Here is a 17373-nt window from a genome sequence, read left to right as displayed (position 1 = left end):
CCTTGGGTCCTGCAGTTCTAGTATCTCCGTCTGTGCTCACCGGAAAATCCAAATTTCCTGATGGCCAGATTCTGCCCCCTACTCTCTCTATCTTCTCATTTCACTGTGTCCTTCAATGGAATCTGTAAAAGTCTGAATCTTGGTTGTGAGGAGGGAGGCTCCCTAGACCAGGAAGATCAATAGAGGTAGTTAAGTGTTCCTGAGCATTTTAAGACAGAGACTCTGCCCAGAGCGTAAGGATGAGGGATTGGGGAGGGTCAAAGTTGGGATCTTTTGCACAACTCAACACACAAGTGATCAGCCAAGGCAGCCTGTTATTTACACAAGCTCCTAGCATTTGGCTCGATATACAGAATATATTCAGTATTTTTTAACATATACAATCTTAGTTTGATCAGTTTCAGAGGGCTCTGAACCTCTGCAAAACATCACATATACACGTCTCAACTAGAATACCACACTCCAAAGGACAAAGTCTCTCCCCGCCGGCACGCTCCAGAGAGTCTAGCACCTGTCCCTACCTCCTCACCTACTGAAGTAGCCCAGGTCACCTCCACAGAAGCCTCCAGGCTCTAGAGACCCCTTTGGAAACTAGAACAGAGTTTTGAATCCTGACAGACCCGGTTTGAATGCCAAGCTCTGTTCCTTACTAGTTGTCTCAGGCAAGTCACTTTTTCCCTGAGCCTCAGTTTCCCATTTGTAAAATGGGGATAACACTAACTAATTCACAGGGTTCGTGTCAGGATTTAAAATAATACAGAAAAGTATTAGCTAGGACATAGTAAGCATTCAGTAAAGTATACAACTTTTATTACTAATCCTCAAAATTTTCTTTTTATTGCTTTTTTTTCTTTTTAAACATAGTTTCCCAAAGACAGAGAACTGAATCCTATGGAAACACGGTTCCCATGAGGCTACAAATATTGCCAATTTTAGTGAGAAGTTACGTGCGACAAAATATTTTCCTTATTTATCACCGTTCTTTGAATCTGTTTTTAAACAAAAAAACCCACAATGACAAAAGCCTTCTAAAACTGTCTTTTCTAGTGAGCACAAATTATGAGACCTGAGATGCTAAGATACATTAGAAGCTGCTGTCTATTTCTTATCCTTGACCACACGTACAAGGGAAGTCCCGTTTCCTAAGCATACAGGCTCCAGCTGCTCCTTGCAGCACAATCCCACCGTGCTCCAGTCTCCCTAGACTGCTCCTGCTATGTAAGCACCTCATGCATTTTCTATTCACTTTACCTGGAATTACTGTCCCCTCACCTGCCTGCCTCGTAACATCCAAACCTTTGTCCAAACATCAGCTTCCCTGATAAGCCTTTGTCACTTCACCAAGCACCCCGAAAGCCAGGCCCTGTAACAAGCCCTATTACAATGCTTTTCCCATTATGATGATTGGGTGTAAGCCCTCTGCCCCTACCTCAGTTCCTAATTGAGAAGGTCTTGGTCTTGTTCTTTTTTCTACTCTCCTCCCCACCACTGTCTGTAGACAATTGGAGCTCTACAAACATTGAATGAATACATAAATGAATTACTAAAAGACAGATTTGGGTTAATGACCCAAATCTATCAGTTATCAAGATATGATTATGGGTTATCAATTTTCTTCATCTATAAAATCTATTTGCTTTCACCTATAAAATGGGAATGTAAATAACTTTTTTTTTTCTTGACAGCTGGCCAGTCCAGGGATCTGAACCCTTGACCTTGGTGTTATAACACCATGCTCTAACCGACTGAGCTAACTGGCCAGCCAGAATGTAAGTAACTTATCACAGAGTTTTTCCATAGCATCAATGAGGAAAATTTGTTAAGGGTCTAGCACAGTGGCTGACACCCAATAGGAATCCCATAATTGGCACTTGGTATTCTTTCATCTTTCTGTCTTCTCTGCTCCTCTTGAACAGCTTACCTAGAAAATGAGACCGAGATTAAGTTCCCTGTCACTGCTGCTATGTACATATGGTCTCAAAACATAAATGGTTGTAATTCATAATAATAATAATTAAAATTATTAAATAAAATAAAAATAATTAAAATTATTTTAAAATCGAAGTACCTGTTCCTAGATCCTCTGGCATTTCTCTTTGAATTCTGGACAATTAACATTTATCAGTTTCTGTATAAGTTTGGCATTCACAAAATTTATCTTCAAAACTGCTGATTAAAAAAATCACTCTTTTCCGTATTATCTGTGTTCTGTGAGGGCAAAAGATAAAAGACAATATGTGCAATACACCACTGAAATGTTTCTAATAAGTTCTATATGTAAAAATAAGTTAGCTTTAAGATTTAAGTGAACAATTCCATCTAATTTTGGTATTTAAAAAAGAACTCTTCACACGGATAGTTCTTAGGAACTGTTGGTATTTTTACACATTTAACATTACATTTTGTCGGTGCTCTGGTTTATTCACTATATTAGTCCATTTTCTGTTGCTCATAGTAGAATACCTAAAACTGGGTAATTCATAAAGAAACAGAATTTATTTCTTACAGTTTTGGAGGCTGGGAGGTTCAAGGTCCAGGGAACACATCTGGTGAGGGCCTTCTGGGGGGGAACTCTCTAAGAAGTCCCATGGTGATGCAGGGTACCACATGGCGAGGGCTGGGCGAGTGTCTACGTGCTCACTTGCTCTCCTTATAAAGCCCCTAGTGCCACTCCCATGATAACCACTTATCCCTTACCCCGTTTTCCATGAATGGATTAATCCATTCATGAGTGCACTGCCATCATGCTCAAGTCACTTCTTAAAGGCCCCACCTTTCAAATACCATATCGGGAATTAAGCTCCAACATGACCTTGGGGGAACATTCAAACCATAGTACTTACCCCAGTGTGTTTGAATTTTCTTACTATTTTTTTGTTCCAGAAATGGCTCTCCTACCATATTTCTTAAAGGGAATCTCTACTGTAATGTAAAATGAATTATAAAATTACCCAAAATTTTCAGGTTAAGAAACCAAATCTGTCATTTTCCTATCAGGCATAAATCCCTAGGATGATTATATCTGCCCTGAGCTGAAGCAAAAAGTCTTCAACAGGGTGTGTAAGGTCTTCCTGATTTGTCCATCTTACCTCCTCCTCCCTCCCCTCCAGCCACACTGACCTTCTTTTGTTTCTCAAGGTCAATATGCTCCTTCACCTCCAGGCCTTTGAACATGCTATATATTGCCTTGCCTTCCCCCCTTTCACTTGGTTGACTTTTCTTTATCCTTCAGATCTCAGCAATGGCAGGTGCCTCTGCCATATATTCCCACAGAGCTAGTCACCTCTGTATTTAATGGGCTGTCTCTTCCCTCTCACTCACCCCTTCAAGACTGTCAGCTCCATCAGGGCAGGAGCCGTGTCTAAATTCTTTACCTCTATATTCCTGTGCTAGCACATGCCATGAACTATATTAGGCATTCGATAAATGTTTGCTAAATAAAATGAATGAATCTGTCTGGAGAAAAAGAGAGTTTTACTGACTATATTTGGGACAGATCACTTAACTTTATGGCTTTGAGTTTTAACTTCCTGCAGCATTCAACATGAATCATGACCTCAAGAGAAAAGAGCTAACATAGCCAATATGTTTTACTCAGTTTTTGCTTATCTCTGGGAACACCTATAGTCACAGCAATGACCCTGAACCAAATGTTGAGCACTAAATTCTTGAAATGTTCACTAATTAGTGATGTTATTTTGTACCCCCAGGCAGTGGGTCAGGATGTACCAAGCCAAGAGCATCGTTTAAAGTAAACATAAAGATTCATGATGTGCACCGAGTTCCTAGTTTGAGTTCTGCACCCTGGTGGGTCACATAGCTATGCGACCAGTTCCCTTGAAGAACTCTAAACTCCTAAGACTTGAGTGGGCTTCCCTGGGTGGAGGCATTTTGCACATGTTTCCGCAGTTCACAGCTGGAGAGAGGCATGCATCCCTGGGAAACATGTGGGATTCCTGCAGAGGGAGGATGAGAAAGCCTATGCTGACCTCCCTAGCTTTTGCCATTGCATGACTTTATCCTGCTGTTCCCACACTGTATCCTTTGCTGTAATACATCTTAGCCTTGAGTATGACTTTATGCTGAGTCACGAATGATCCTTCCAGCAAATCACAAAGTGGGTGGTCATGAGACACCTGAAACATTTTCCTTCTTGAACTGCTCCCCTCCCTTGATGTCTGTGACACCACTCTTAGTTTTCCTTCTACCTCACTGCTGATTTTATTTCCATCTTTTTGTTGGCTCTTATATTCTACCAGACTCTAAATGTTCCAGTGTCCTACAGCTCTATTCTGACCTTCTTTTCTTTCTCTCTACTCTCTTGTTCAGTCATTTTATTTGTTCCATAGGTGTCACTACCATCTATATGTTGATGACCCCCAAGTTTATTTCTACAGCCTAAACTTCTTCCCTGAGCACCATTTACACACCCAACTGTCTACTGTACATCCCCACTGGATGTTTCTTAAGGATTTCAAAATTTCTAAAAATTGTCTAAATGAGAGCTCTTGATTTCACCCCATGGTAAATAATTATTGGTAAATAATACCTCATATACTCAGTTGCCCAGCACAATACCTACAGTTTATCCTTGATTTTTCTCTTTCCCTCATCCCCTCTCCCCCAATCCAATCCATTAGCAAGTACTGTTGATTTTATTTCTAAAACAAGTCTCTAATCCCTCCACTTCTCTCTATTTCTAACACAGCATCTTAATCCAAATCCTCATCATCAGCATTTGCCTGGGTTACTATAATTGGATTATTCTGCCTGCTTCTATACTTGCCCTTTTCCAATGAATTCTCTATTCAGCAGCCAAAGTTATCTTTGTCAAACCTACATCAGATTACATCAATCTCTGCTTAAAACCCTTTGATGGTTTCCCATTATTCTCAGAATAGAATTCAAACTCTTCATGTTGGAATTGGCTCATAAGGTGTTCTGTGATCTGTCCCCCGCACATCTCTGCAACTGCCTCAAATACCTCTCTCCCCTTGCTCACCGTGCTCCAGCTATGCTGGTCTCATTTCTATGAGAACACAGCAAACCCTTTCCATCTCGAGACTGCACTGGCACTATGTGCACTTTGAATTAAGCTGTGAGAGCTAGCTGATTCTCACTTTTCAGATCTCAGTTCAAATCTACCATCTTTTCAAGCTGGCTTCCCATCATCCTTTCAATATCACATTCTTTTTATACAACATTCTTTCAAATAATAACTTCTATGCTTTAGGCCATAGACAATGAGAATATAGCCATAAACAAGATAGATTCTCTGTCTTCTCGGAACTTACGTTCTTGGGTAATTGCTACTCTCCATTGCTTTAAACTATTCAGTGGCTTCATGGCCATTATCAAAATCTGTGCTTGCCTTGTTTTATGTTTGTGAGAAACAAAAAAACTAGCATGTGTAAGAAACATCAGCGCACAGACGCTGTTTGTTCACTACTAAATCCCTGGCCTAGAACAGTGCCTGGCACAGGCAGACTGGTGTTTACTTCCAAGCAAGAATCATTTAACCAAAGAGCTCTAAGTCTAAAAGAAAGTTTGAAAATCTCTGCAATTGAACTGACATGGTGTTGTGCTAGAATTGTACGCCAGAGTCTGAAAACACATTTTGGGCATTTAGAAGGACATGTTCTTAAAACTCAAAGGATGACCAAGTCTATCTAAAAAGGCTAGAATGTGGCATTTCCCAATTTATCTTTCTGTTTCTTCATAGATAGAAAGGAATTTACTAGCAACAAATGATAAACCGGTTAGGCTTATCTCTATTACAGCACGATTATTCATCTGACTCCCTGAGGGCAATAAAAAAAAAAAAAATGTCTTCTCCAATTGAGCAACCTTTGTCTGAAATTTAACTCCATGTACATTTGCTATTATTATGAAGACATAAATCTTTCTAATTAAAAAATAATGGAAAAACTCCTGTAAACTGCCCTGTGTTAAAATAATCCCGTGCTCCCCACATGTTTCCAGGAGTCTACATTTTCACAAGTGACTATTCCCCATGAAAAGGATTTTAATGGGTGGACTTGACTAAATTACTAATGATGGACAAGGGAATGAGTATTTAACAAGGACTAAAAATTAAAGTTAAATTACCTTCAACAGTTTATCTGTGTATTTCCAAAACCCATGCCTTTCTGAACCACTCACAGCAAGAATAAATATATCAGTTGCCTTTATCTTAAATCTGTACGTTTCTAGGCCCAGCCCGTGGCTTACTTGGGAGAGTGCAGTGCTGATAACACCCAGGCCACGGGTTCGGATCCTGTATAGGGATAACCAGTTCGCTCACTGGTGAGCATGGTGCTGACAACACCAAGTCAAGGGTTAAGATCCCCTTACCGGTCATCTTTAAGAAAAAAAAAAAAAAAGCCTGTACATTTCTGAATATAAAAGGGGGAAAAAGACACTTAAAATTGAGGGGTTTCATATCTCTATTCAACTCTGGTGGGAAAAAGTCTTCTTCACATGATCCTTTTATCGTTTTCGAATTCTCTACATAGACACCTGACTTGTTCCTGCACTGGTCAAGTAAAACCTGGGATATTTACTTCAACTCTTCTCAATGGAAGCAGGGGTGGTGGTATCAGTGGTGAATCTCCTATACTTACTCTCTCTTCTCTTAATACGTGTTTGGTCAATGTTTGGGGGGCTGAGGGAAAGGAAGGGGAGTAGAACCACTTTAGGCTTATCAGTGAATATGTTATTTACTGCCTGAAAAGACACTAACTTCCCTGAAGCCTCCTTCAACACTCCAGTGACTTATCTTGAGCTGAGGCTTGATTGTGGTCCTCCAATTCTCTCTCTCTAAGTTATCATATCACTTACCGTAAAACTAGTTTTAGCAAGAAAAGATTATACTGCAAGAAAAGAATTTCATTTTCTGAGGGACTGAAGTGCTTACATACAATGTAACTATATAAAGGTATATACATAAAGTCACATACGTACAATATATGTAACCATATAAAAGTATATATAAAAACTATATCCTACATACTTATTTGAAATAATATACTAAATAACAAACTTACATTCATATGTTTCATTTAATAAGCATGAAAAAATTCTTCAACTCTGTCCCTTCGAGTGTGTGTCACATGTAATAAGCACATATTGGGACTGAGGACAAAGCTGAACAAAGCATGGCCACTGGCCTCCAGGTGCAACATAGACAGAGCCATGGGAAGATGCTCAAGAAGAGGAGTGAAAGGAGATTCGGACTCTGCCCAGTGGAATAGAAAAAGGCTTCTCGGAGGAAGTACCATTTTGAATTAAGTTTTAATTGACTGAATAAATGATCAAATGGTGTGGGACCTCCATTCCTGCTCTAAAAATGTGACATTATCTAAATTTCACCTGACTGTATTTGTATACATACCTGTGCATTTTGTAGGAAAGAAGGCTTATTGATGTGTTTGGATAACTGTCAGTTCACGTGACTTTAGTGGTGATCTTTAAGTGTGGTTCTAGTTTCCACAGACAGACTCCTATCAGAAGAACTTAAAGACTGGATAAGCAACTAATTGAAAGATCTTTATTTAAACAAAGAGAAGGATTAATTAACTGGCTTCTTCTACTGCATCTGTGACAGGGTGAAGACTTCATCTAGGTAAGCAATATCATTAATGATTTGCTTCACCACCATGAAGGCTGGTATCTTCAACTCCGGGTAAGTTCGTGCTAACTCTGTGAAGCCAATTTGAAGGCAACTTGTTTGAAGTTGGTGGCATTTTTTTGATGCAGTGGAGATTAAGCCCTCCAGCTGAGCTTGAGGAAGGTATGTAAGTGAAAGGTTACAGATTGAAAAATTTGTACTTTTTAAACATCTGACATGCAGCAGTCCTCAGAAAACAGAGATGAGAAAACATTTTCAATGTACAACTTGTATCTGTTTAACATTAACTCAAATTAGGATTTACTAATATTTTAGCAAATTATTATATTACATTTAATTGCTAGGGAGCTAGGAAGAATGCAATTGTTTTAAATCACTAGACAGGAAGATTTGATTAGATTTGATTTAATCTCCTTCCCCTAATCCAAATACATGCCAGTATTTGATATAATCTTTCTGTGTGTGTGTGTGTGTGTGTCATTTCACTTTAAGATTTTTTTAAATCTTACTATCTTATTTTGTACTCTCATACAAAGGGACATTCTAAATACACAAACTGAAATGAGGCAACAGGGCTAATAGCAGTTATCATCTCTCCACTCTAGATACTGCTGTCACCATAGTGTTACTGACAGATACATATGGTCATGGATTTAGAACAGAATCCCCTTCTGAATGCTGGCTACATAAACTTGTAGTGGGTCCTTATCAGCTTTCTGTGTCTGTGATTTTAGACCAATAGTTCTTAACCCCATCAGATGATGCCTCTTTTTCTCATGTCTAATATTTTGCAACTCCTACTTTACTATGCTGGCACACAATCCACAGAAAACAACACATTTATATGCATAATTTCAAAAAGATCAATATAATGTTCAAACTGTATATAAAGGAGAAATAAAAAAGAAACATAAAAAAAGAACTGATGACTAACTCAAGAAAAATCAGGAAAGGTACAATGTTCATTCATTCATTCCTCGATTCACTTAAGGGAATGCCTTTTTTGCTCCTAACCCCTTTGTCTAACAGGATGCCTGGCATGTAATCAATAATCTATATCTGTTTATTTAATGGATTGAATATTTGCTGAGCAAAAACTGTGGGAGGTGAGCAAAGATGTATGTCATGTGTTCCCTGCCATCAGGTAGTCCCCTTTCAAATGCAAATGTATTTATTATGGATTTCTCAGGTTAGGCTCTCCACACACCCCAAAATTAGTTTAGGACTATTTTATTCTTCTTCTTTTTTTTAAATATAGTCTTGTGTCAAGGGCTGACTTTCAATAACCACAGGGAGGGAACTTCTCAGCTACATAAAAAAGAAAGTAATTTACAAAAAATATGGTATCAGTATATAAAAACTTTGGCATGATTCCACTAGAAGACAAATGAAGAAATCACGTGCTTATACCTATACTTGCAAGTCCCCGTGAACGCATAGATTACAAATGCAGATTGATTCAGCACTGTGGTCATTGGTATCAGGATTTTCTGAACATTAAGTATCTCTCAATCAAGCTGACAGCAAAATTGAGATTCTGTCAATATTTTGTAATATGCAAAAGGTAACACAGAATTTTACTTTGCCTCTTTCATCTAGTAACCATTTTTATTCCAAATCTCAACTATATACAGCAATACTCTAGGGGCAAGTGATATTTGAAACTGTTAAAAAACAATGACAGCCAACATTAAGTAAATTTTACTGTTTGCCTCACACTTCACATATATGAAGGCTGTGCCATATAAACTAGATGTGTAGTAGACTGTATCACCTAGGTTTGTGGAGATATATCCTATGATGTTCACACAATGAGACATCTCCCTTAATCATTCTAACAATGGTATGAAATAACTTTATTGTCCCCAAATTTACATGTAAAGAATTGAGATGAAATGAGTTGACCACTGTCAGTAGGTGACAGAGGTTTGACTGGAACCAAAGTCTGTCTTGTGCTCAAGACTGAATCCTTAAGCCTCTTTGCTATACAGAAAAGTTTCTCCAAATCCCTTTTTCTCTGTTCCCAGTCCCCCTGGCCTCTGGCCCCTGTGATTCTGAAAGAGTTGATAAGCATCCTTCAACGTCCAAGAAAAGGCCTGTTCTTTATGTGCTTTATATTCCCATGAAATTCCTTGATCCCTCTTTGGTATTCACAATTTTATTCAAAGCAGTCTGAATTCCATCTTTTGGTGTAGAATTAGATTTTTTTTCTTTTTTGCCAAAATTCTTTGATGATCCAAAATGAGAAGGCTGAGATCGTGCTGCATACGAAACCCCAAAAGACCATTTTATCAGCACCATACTCTCCCTAGTGAGCTAACCCACCAGCCCTCAAAAGACCATTTTAAATGAGATTTCCTACCATCTTTGTTTTAAGAATCTTGTCTAACCTCCTGCTAAGTCTAATCTTTTTTTTTATCTGAATAAGAAAGGTCACAAAAGGAAAGTGGTAGATAATAACAATCTGTGTTATCAAATACTTTCCATGTATTAGGTGTTTTAATATATTATCTCAACAACTGAAAGTAGACATTATCCTCATTTACAGAACAGGTCAAATAAAGCACAGAGAGGTTAGTTAACCTGCCAAACTTGTACACTATAGCTGAAATTCCTACATTTTAGTGGTTTTCTTAATATTTAGTCTTCAATATGTCAATATTTGCATCACAATGAGCATTTTATACAGAATCTCAAGCAAACTGATTTTTTTACAAGTATATTTGGGAAATGAGCAGAGTATCACAGAAGACCGACTGTTTTAGGGCCGGCCCATGGCTCACTTGGGAGAGTGTGGTGCTGATAACACCAAGGCCATGGGTTCGGATCCCTATATAGGTATGGCTGGTTGCTCACTTGGGAGAGCGTGGTGCTCAAGGGTTAAGATCCCCTTACCAGTTATCTTTTTTTTTTTTAAAGAGAAGACCAACTGTTTTTGTCAAAATTTTACACACAATGTTCTTTTCCCAGGATAAACCACAGGCTAAAATCTACCCAGTCAAGGGCAGGTGATGATGAGAGATCTGTAACACATTATATGCCTCTTATGGGCAAGAATATAAGTCAATTTCAGAGAGATCTCTGAACATTTGAAACGAACATTTGAAATGGTATGCAGACTCCTGGCAGAGGTATTCAATAAATATCTGTTGAATAATTTGTGAAATCAAGAGTTCTTGGAGAAAAGAGCATGAGAAATAAATTCTCCCTTATTCTTTAAACATAACAGTGAGAAACAGATACTAGAGTAGTCTTTCAAACCTCTAATGACAGTATTGACTTATGATTAGTATAAATTTCATGAGATTTTTTTTTCTTATAAATCAATAAATCTTTCTGGAAGGCAACTTGGTTATATGTATTAAATCCTTAAAACTGCTTTAGACTCAGTAATTTCCGTTTTGGAAATGTATTCATCACAACAATATTAGTAACAGCAATTTTCATGTAGCACTTACTGTGTGCTAGTCACTGTTCTAAAGACAGGGTCACACAGCTATAAAGTTGAGAATCTGGAACTTGAACTTGGGCACCATAGTTCCAAAGCCTGTGCTCAGACAACTTTTGCTGTCAGCTACGAGAATGTTCACTACAGCATTGCTTATAATGGGAAAACTTTAGAAACAAACTAAATATCCATCAGTAGAGTGTAAGTTAAACGAACAATGGTAAATCCATTGATAAGACACAAAGCAGGAACTAAAAATCAAGTTTTAAAAATAACATGTTTGCATGGACAAACAAAACAAAATATTTCACTCAGTGGGGGGCAAAAAGGCACAAAACAGTGCATAGTGTAACTCCAATCAAGTAAATGTTTCCTTTGAACAGTGAGATTTTAATTTTCTTCGTGGTGCTTTGTTATGTCTTCCAAATTCTTTAAATAAACTTGAATTACTCTTGTACTCAGAAAAAAATTAGTAATAATAAATTGCTCTCTAGAGCAGCACAGCCCTTTCAAAATATAACACAAGTCATACATATAATTTTAAGTGTTCTAGTAGCCACTTTAACAAAAGTAGAAAAAGGTGAAATTAATTTTTAAAATATTTCTTATATAACATATCTAAAATATTACCATTTCAACATGTAATTAACATAAAAACATTATTAATAAAATATTTTACTTTTTCGTATTGTTTTCAAAGTCACTTTTAGCACATCCCAGTTGATATAGTCACATTTCAACTGTTCAATTGCCAAGTAGCTAATGGTTACTGTACTGGACAGCACAGTTCCAGATTCTTGGCAGAAGCTATACTTTCAGATCAAATGTGCCCAAACCATGACTCTAAAGCCCTCCACTAATGACCTCAACCTCCATGTAACCATCTCCCTCTGTGTCAAGCTGCTTTTTTAAAGAGAAAAGAGATGTGCTTGGCAAACATGAGTTTGAATCCACCCTCTAACACTTATTAGCTGTGTGATTTGGGCCAGGTTAACTAACCTCTCTGTGCCTTATTTGACCTGTTCTGTAAATGAGGATAATGCCTACTTTGAGTAGTTGAGATAATGTCTTAAAACACCTAATACATGGGGCCGAGCCCGTGGCGCACTTGGTAGAGTGCTGCGCTGGGAGCGCGGCAACGCTCCCGCCGCGGGTTCGGATCCTATATAGGACTGACCAGTGCACTCACTGGCTGAGTGCCGGTCACGAAAAAAACGACAAAAAAAAAAAAAAAAAACACCTAATACATGGAAAGTATTTGATAACACAGATTGTTATTATCTACCACTTTCCCTTTGCAACCTTTCTTATTCAGATAAGATAAAGATTAGACTTAGGAGGAGGTTAGACAAGATTCTTAAAACAGAGATGGTAGGAAATCTCATTTAAAATAGTCTTTTGAGGGCTGGTGGGTTAACTCACTTGGGAGAGTATGGTGCTGATAAAATGGTCTTTTGGGGTTTTGTATGTAGCAGAGCAGTTCGTTCCCTCAGTGTGATTATTGAAAGTCAGCCCTTGACAAAAGAGTATTTAAAAAAAAAAAAAAGAATAAAATGGTTCTAAACTAATTTTGGGGTGTGTGGAGAGCCTAGCCTGGGAAATCCATAATAAATACATTTGCATTTGAAAGGGGGCTACCTGATAGCAGGGAACACATGACATACATCTTTGCTTGCCTCCCACAGCTTTTGCTCAGCAAATATTCAATCCGTTAAATAAACAGATAGAGATTATTAATTACATGCCAGGCATCCTGTTAGACCAAGGGGTTAGGAGCAAAAAAGGCATTCCCTTAAGTGAATCGAGGAATGAATGAATGAACATTGTACCTTTCCTGATTTTTCTTAAGTCATCGGTTCTTTTTTTATGTTGCTTGTCTTGTTTCTCCTAAGGTTTTCTTTACTATGTCAGTAGGTAGTGGGATTTCCTTCAAAAGGCTCAACCGAAATATGGTCAGTCAACTATGGTTGAATCTAGGTAAGGGTATGTGTGCTCTACTTTTGTGTGGGTTTCAAAAATTTCAAAAATAAAAAGTTGAAAAAAATCACCAATAAAAATAGAAGATAATTATCATGACATGTATCAGTGATTATAGCAGAGATAATCAGAAACTATACGGATGCCCCAAAGAGGTGAGCAACTAAGAAAATTCACATAATCAAGAGAATAAAATACTATATAGCAACTAATTCACATCTGCAATTGAAATATGTAATGAAATAATGTGAAATGGAAAACAAAATAATAAAATCCATGATTACAACAATAAAATATATGAGAAGCATGTACATACACTTGAAATATATTTGGCCAGGTAGGAATATTACTTTTCCTTCTTGGAAAGGTTGCCTATGTCACTAATATAAATAAATAAATAAATAAATAACATGTATAGTAGATCCTGTTTGCTAAGCAAACATTCTACACCAGAGGGCAGAATGGCTAGGGAAAATTGCCTGTCTGGTGAAAAAGAGCACTAACAAAGGAGCATGTCTCTCAGTTTTCATGCTAATATGCAGAGCTACTTTGGCAACTGATGCCCAGTTACTGGTGTAGAGTCTAACCTACCACGTGGAACCTAACGGCAGATTTGGGATTTTTCTTAATCTGAATAATTATGCAAAGCAACATACTCAACACAAATATTTGATCGCTAGTGTCAGATTTTATTTTTACATGATAACCCCTCAATACTTTCACTAACCACAAAAGTACATACAAAGTAAAAGAAAATTAAGCCTGCTGGCTTTCACTGTTACTGTGGTTTGATTTCATGTGGGATATCAGAACAGCTGGTTCACATTAGCAAAGAGGGTCCCCAACTGTCTTTCACAAGCACTTTTGTGTTTGAAAACACAAAAACTTACCAAAACACTTAGTACTGAAAATTAACATCCTCATCATCTTGTGGTTTAAATGATGACTGAACAATGTTGTGTTCTGTATTTCCTTTATTAATATAATTAGTATTCTTAGATCTTTTTAAATTGCTCACTCTAGCCCTAGGGGAAAATGATTTCAAAAGGTTAAATACATATGCTGATTCAAGATATGACTTCTCACACATCCGACCTCTATAATTTTGGATCATACAGCAATATAGAGTAATTCTGGCACCAACTCTTGGCAATATTGTTTACAGAAAAAAGTATTATTATCACATACAGCCCAGGATTTTTATTTTACATCGCACATAAGTATATTTATGTAATACTTTTTCTTTAATATAAAAAAAAAACGACCTTAATTTTTTTGGAAAATGACGAATTAAGAATATGGTAACTAAGAGACTCCCAATTGACTCAAAAGCTCAGAGCTAAAATTCAGAGCTTGAACACACCTTACAAAGAGCTGAGATCCGAATTTCAGAAACTTTAGAAAACTTAGGATTTAAGCATTTAGTTTTCTGGTAATCTCTTGGGGGTATCGCTATAATAAAAGAGGATTAAGAAGTAATATCTGATAAAATTATTTGCCTCATCCAAAATGATCTAGGTGCCAATCCTGGTAATAAAATTCGCCATCTGGGTGATCTTGAACAAATATTTAATTTCCCTATGATTCAAACTTGTTGTCTATAAAAATGAGAATAAATATATATAGTTTCTAGGTTAAAACAAAGCAATTAAATGATAAATGTGAAAATGCTAGAAAGAGTACCAATCACTGCTAACACTTATTTTCTAGCAATTGTCTTCTTCAAATGAATACATTTTAAAAACAGCCTTTAATCATAGAGCCACTTTTTTTTGCATAACTTTAAGCCATAGGGCTAATTATACATGACACAAATCTTACCAACAGAACTGTACTACTTAAGATTAAAAGAAACATGTAGAAATGATAGTTTTTCATAACTTTAAGCCATAGGGCTAATTATACATGGCATAGAAATCTTACCAACAAAACTGCACTATTTTAGTTTAAAACAGACTTGAAGAAATGATACTAACAGTCAAGCCATACTTAAGGAAGCTAACAAAAAGGGAAACTGACGTGGATAAATGGACTTCCTTGGAAGAAGTTTATTTTGAAAAGAAACTAAAATACACATCCCAGATAGCCAATGTCTGCAAGATCCAAAAAGACAGAACGCCAATAAAGCGAAGGACTCAATGACACTGAATCACTATGGAGAGATTCAGTAAAATCCAGTTCTTCCTACTACTCCTCCGACAAAACAAAACAACAAACAAATCAGAAAACAACCAACACGCGAGGCACGGGGTGACCTGCCCGGAGCTCCTCAGAGTGGCTTCGTGGAGAGGGGACAGGAAGCTGAGGAATACCTAACAAATAGAAGGGGGACTGAGGGTTTGGGGAAGTGTGCACGATTCGGACCCTACCTTTCACAGACTTCCCAATACTGTGTAAGTGAGTAATAGAACTGTAGTTTTGGGCAACAGTCTTCAAAAACGCTTCCATGTCGTCCTGGTGGTGGTAGGTGAAATCCAGCGCAGCTACCGAAGGCAGCAGCAGCCCTAGCCAGAGGCACGCCAAGTCCATGCTCTAGAGATGAAGAAAGAAGAATGAAGCTGAGAACGGACGACGGCAGGCGGGGGCGTTAAGTTCCGTCTCAGCCCCCTAGTCCCAGGGTGTCCTGACACCAAGGCTCCCTGCTTCCTAAGGAAGTACAAGTTGGAAGCGACACCTCCACGAGTTAGCAGCGCACGCGGCGACCGAGAGCACGGGCAGCCCCGGCGCCCCGCATCCCGCCGCCGCCGCCGCCGCCGCCGCCCGCTCCCTGTCCCCCTCCTCCTGGCGTGTCCGCCGCCCGTGCTCGCGCGCCACCAGCTCACCCGGGCCCGGGCGCGCATCTCCACCCGCCCGCGGTCGCCCCGCGGGGCCCGATGTTATAGCCCGGTCAGGAGGCGGGCGCGTCCCGGCCCCGCCCCCGGACGTCCCTCCGGCCCACGGGGACGCCGCGCGGGTCCCTCCCGGGCGGGGCCGCCGCCGCCTTCGCACCTAGGACAGCCGGCGCCCGTGCCCGCGCCGCGCGCAGTGTCGGGGCGGCGGGGAGCGGGGCGCTGTGCCTTTGCAGGCGCCCGAGGTTGGAAATGTCACCTGGTCTCGGCCACTGCCTCGGGGCACTCCGCCCAGGGGGCACTCACTGTCTTCAGCTGCAGCCAGTTTGGAGACGTTTAGGGCTCGGTGGGTCCTCCGCGGTTGGCGGTGCGGGGGACGCGGGCTGCCACGGGACTCAGCCCGAGCGCAGGGGCCGGCTCTGCAGTCGCGTGGGCTCTAAGGACGAACGCGTGTGCGTGTGTGTGCGTGTGTGTGTGCGTGTGTGTGTGTGCGAGAGGCTGTCCGACATCCTACGGTGCACAGCAAAGACTCACCCAGCCCGGGATGTCGACAGTGCTGAGCTTGAGACACCCCGGGGTGGATAAAAATATTATCCCATACAGTAAGTGCTTTCTTCAGCCAGAATGATGATGATGTAGATCTGTACTTATTCACTTGGAAAGATAAATGGTTCAGTGGTAAAAAGCAGATAATAAAAGAAAAATGAGGAGCAGGATCCCATGTAGGTAAAGCAAACAAAAAATTAATCGTAGCAAAAAATTTCAAAGGTTACAAACATGCTGAGTGGTAATCCCTGGGTTACAGTGTTTTAATTTTAGGTTTTTTAAATCTTTCTGTATTTTCTGAAAAAAATTTCAATAAACACGTGTTGCTTCTTTTAATCAGAAAAACAATGAAGGCATTTTGATCTGAAAGGAAAGCATATAAAAAAGCACAGAAGCATTAGACATGAACAGTCTGAGTGAAGACAAGACCTAAAATGTCCTTGGAGTGAATTTCAGAAGACAAGAGGAGTTAAAGGTTCCTGGAAATGGGATATTCAAGTGTTGGATTGGTCCTGCTTTAGGACCCTGAAGTTCGCTGACATAGTAGCAGGAATTGAACAGAGGGAAAAACTACAGCCGGGGGCTAAATACCTCAACGGATGTCAACAATACTGAGAAGAAGAGTATAACTAGACTTTGTGACCTTCCAACTTTTTTTTTTCTCAAAAGTGTCACAAGAAACTATGAACAAGATAAAAAAAATTTAAACCTATGAACTTCACTTACTCGTAAAGAACCATTCTGAAAACACGTTTAGGTATTAATCAGTCTGCTCATGTCACACATTTGTTTCTGATATTTCTCTATTATACACAGCACATTCCTAAACAGTCTTAGAGCTAAATCTTTGAGCTAGATCTTATCTCCTCAGGATCAGTTCTTAGACTTGCGATTGCTAGGTAAAACAGCATGTATCTTTTTAAGACTTAAAATATTTAGCCAAA

General features: G+C 39.1%; 1 protein-coding gene across 1 annotated transcript in view; it reads right to left on the bottom strand.

Moving 5' to 3' along the window:
- Positions 1 to 15892, bottom strand: part of CPM (carboxypeptidase M) — a 67954-nt gene extending 52062 nt beyond the window's left edge. The window contains exons 1-2 of the mRNA XM_063075970.1: positions 15878 to 15892; positions 15425 to 15587 (exon numbers count right to left, since the gene is read on the bottom strand). Of these exons, the coding sequence (XP_062932040.1) occupies positions 15425 to 15584 (160 nt within the window). The 5' untranslated portion in view covers positions 15585 to 15587; positions 15878 to 15892. The remainder of the gene's footprint in view (positions 1 to 15424; positions 15588 to 15877) is intronic.
- Positions 15893 to 17373: the final 1481 nt, after the last annotated feature.

The sequence above is a fragment of the Cynocephalus volans genome, chromosome 12 (assembly GCF_027409185.1).
Source record: "Cynocephalus volans isolate mCynVol1 chromosome 12, mCynVol1.pri, whole genome shotgun sequence".
NCBI lineage: Eukaryota > Metazoa > Chordata > Mammalia > Dermoptera > Cynocephalidae > Cynocephalus > Cynocephalus volans.
Note: the sequence above shows the minus strand (reverse complement) of the source record. Positions and strands in the feature narration are given on the sequence as shown.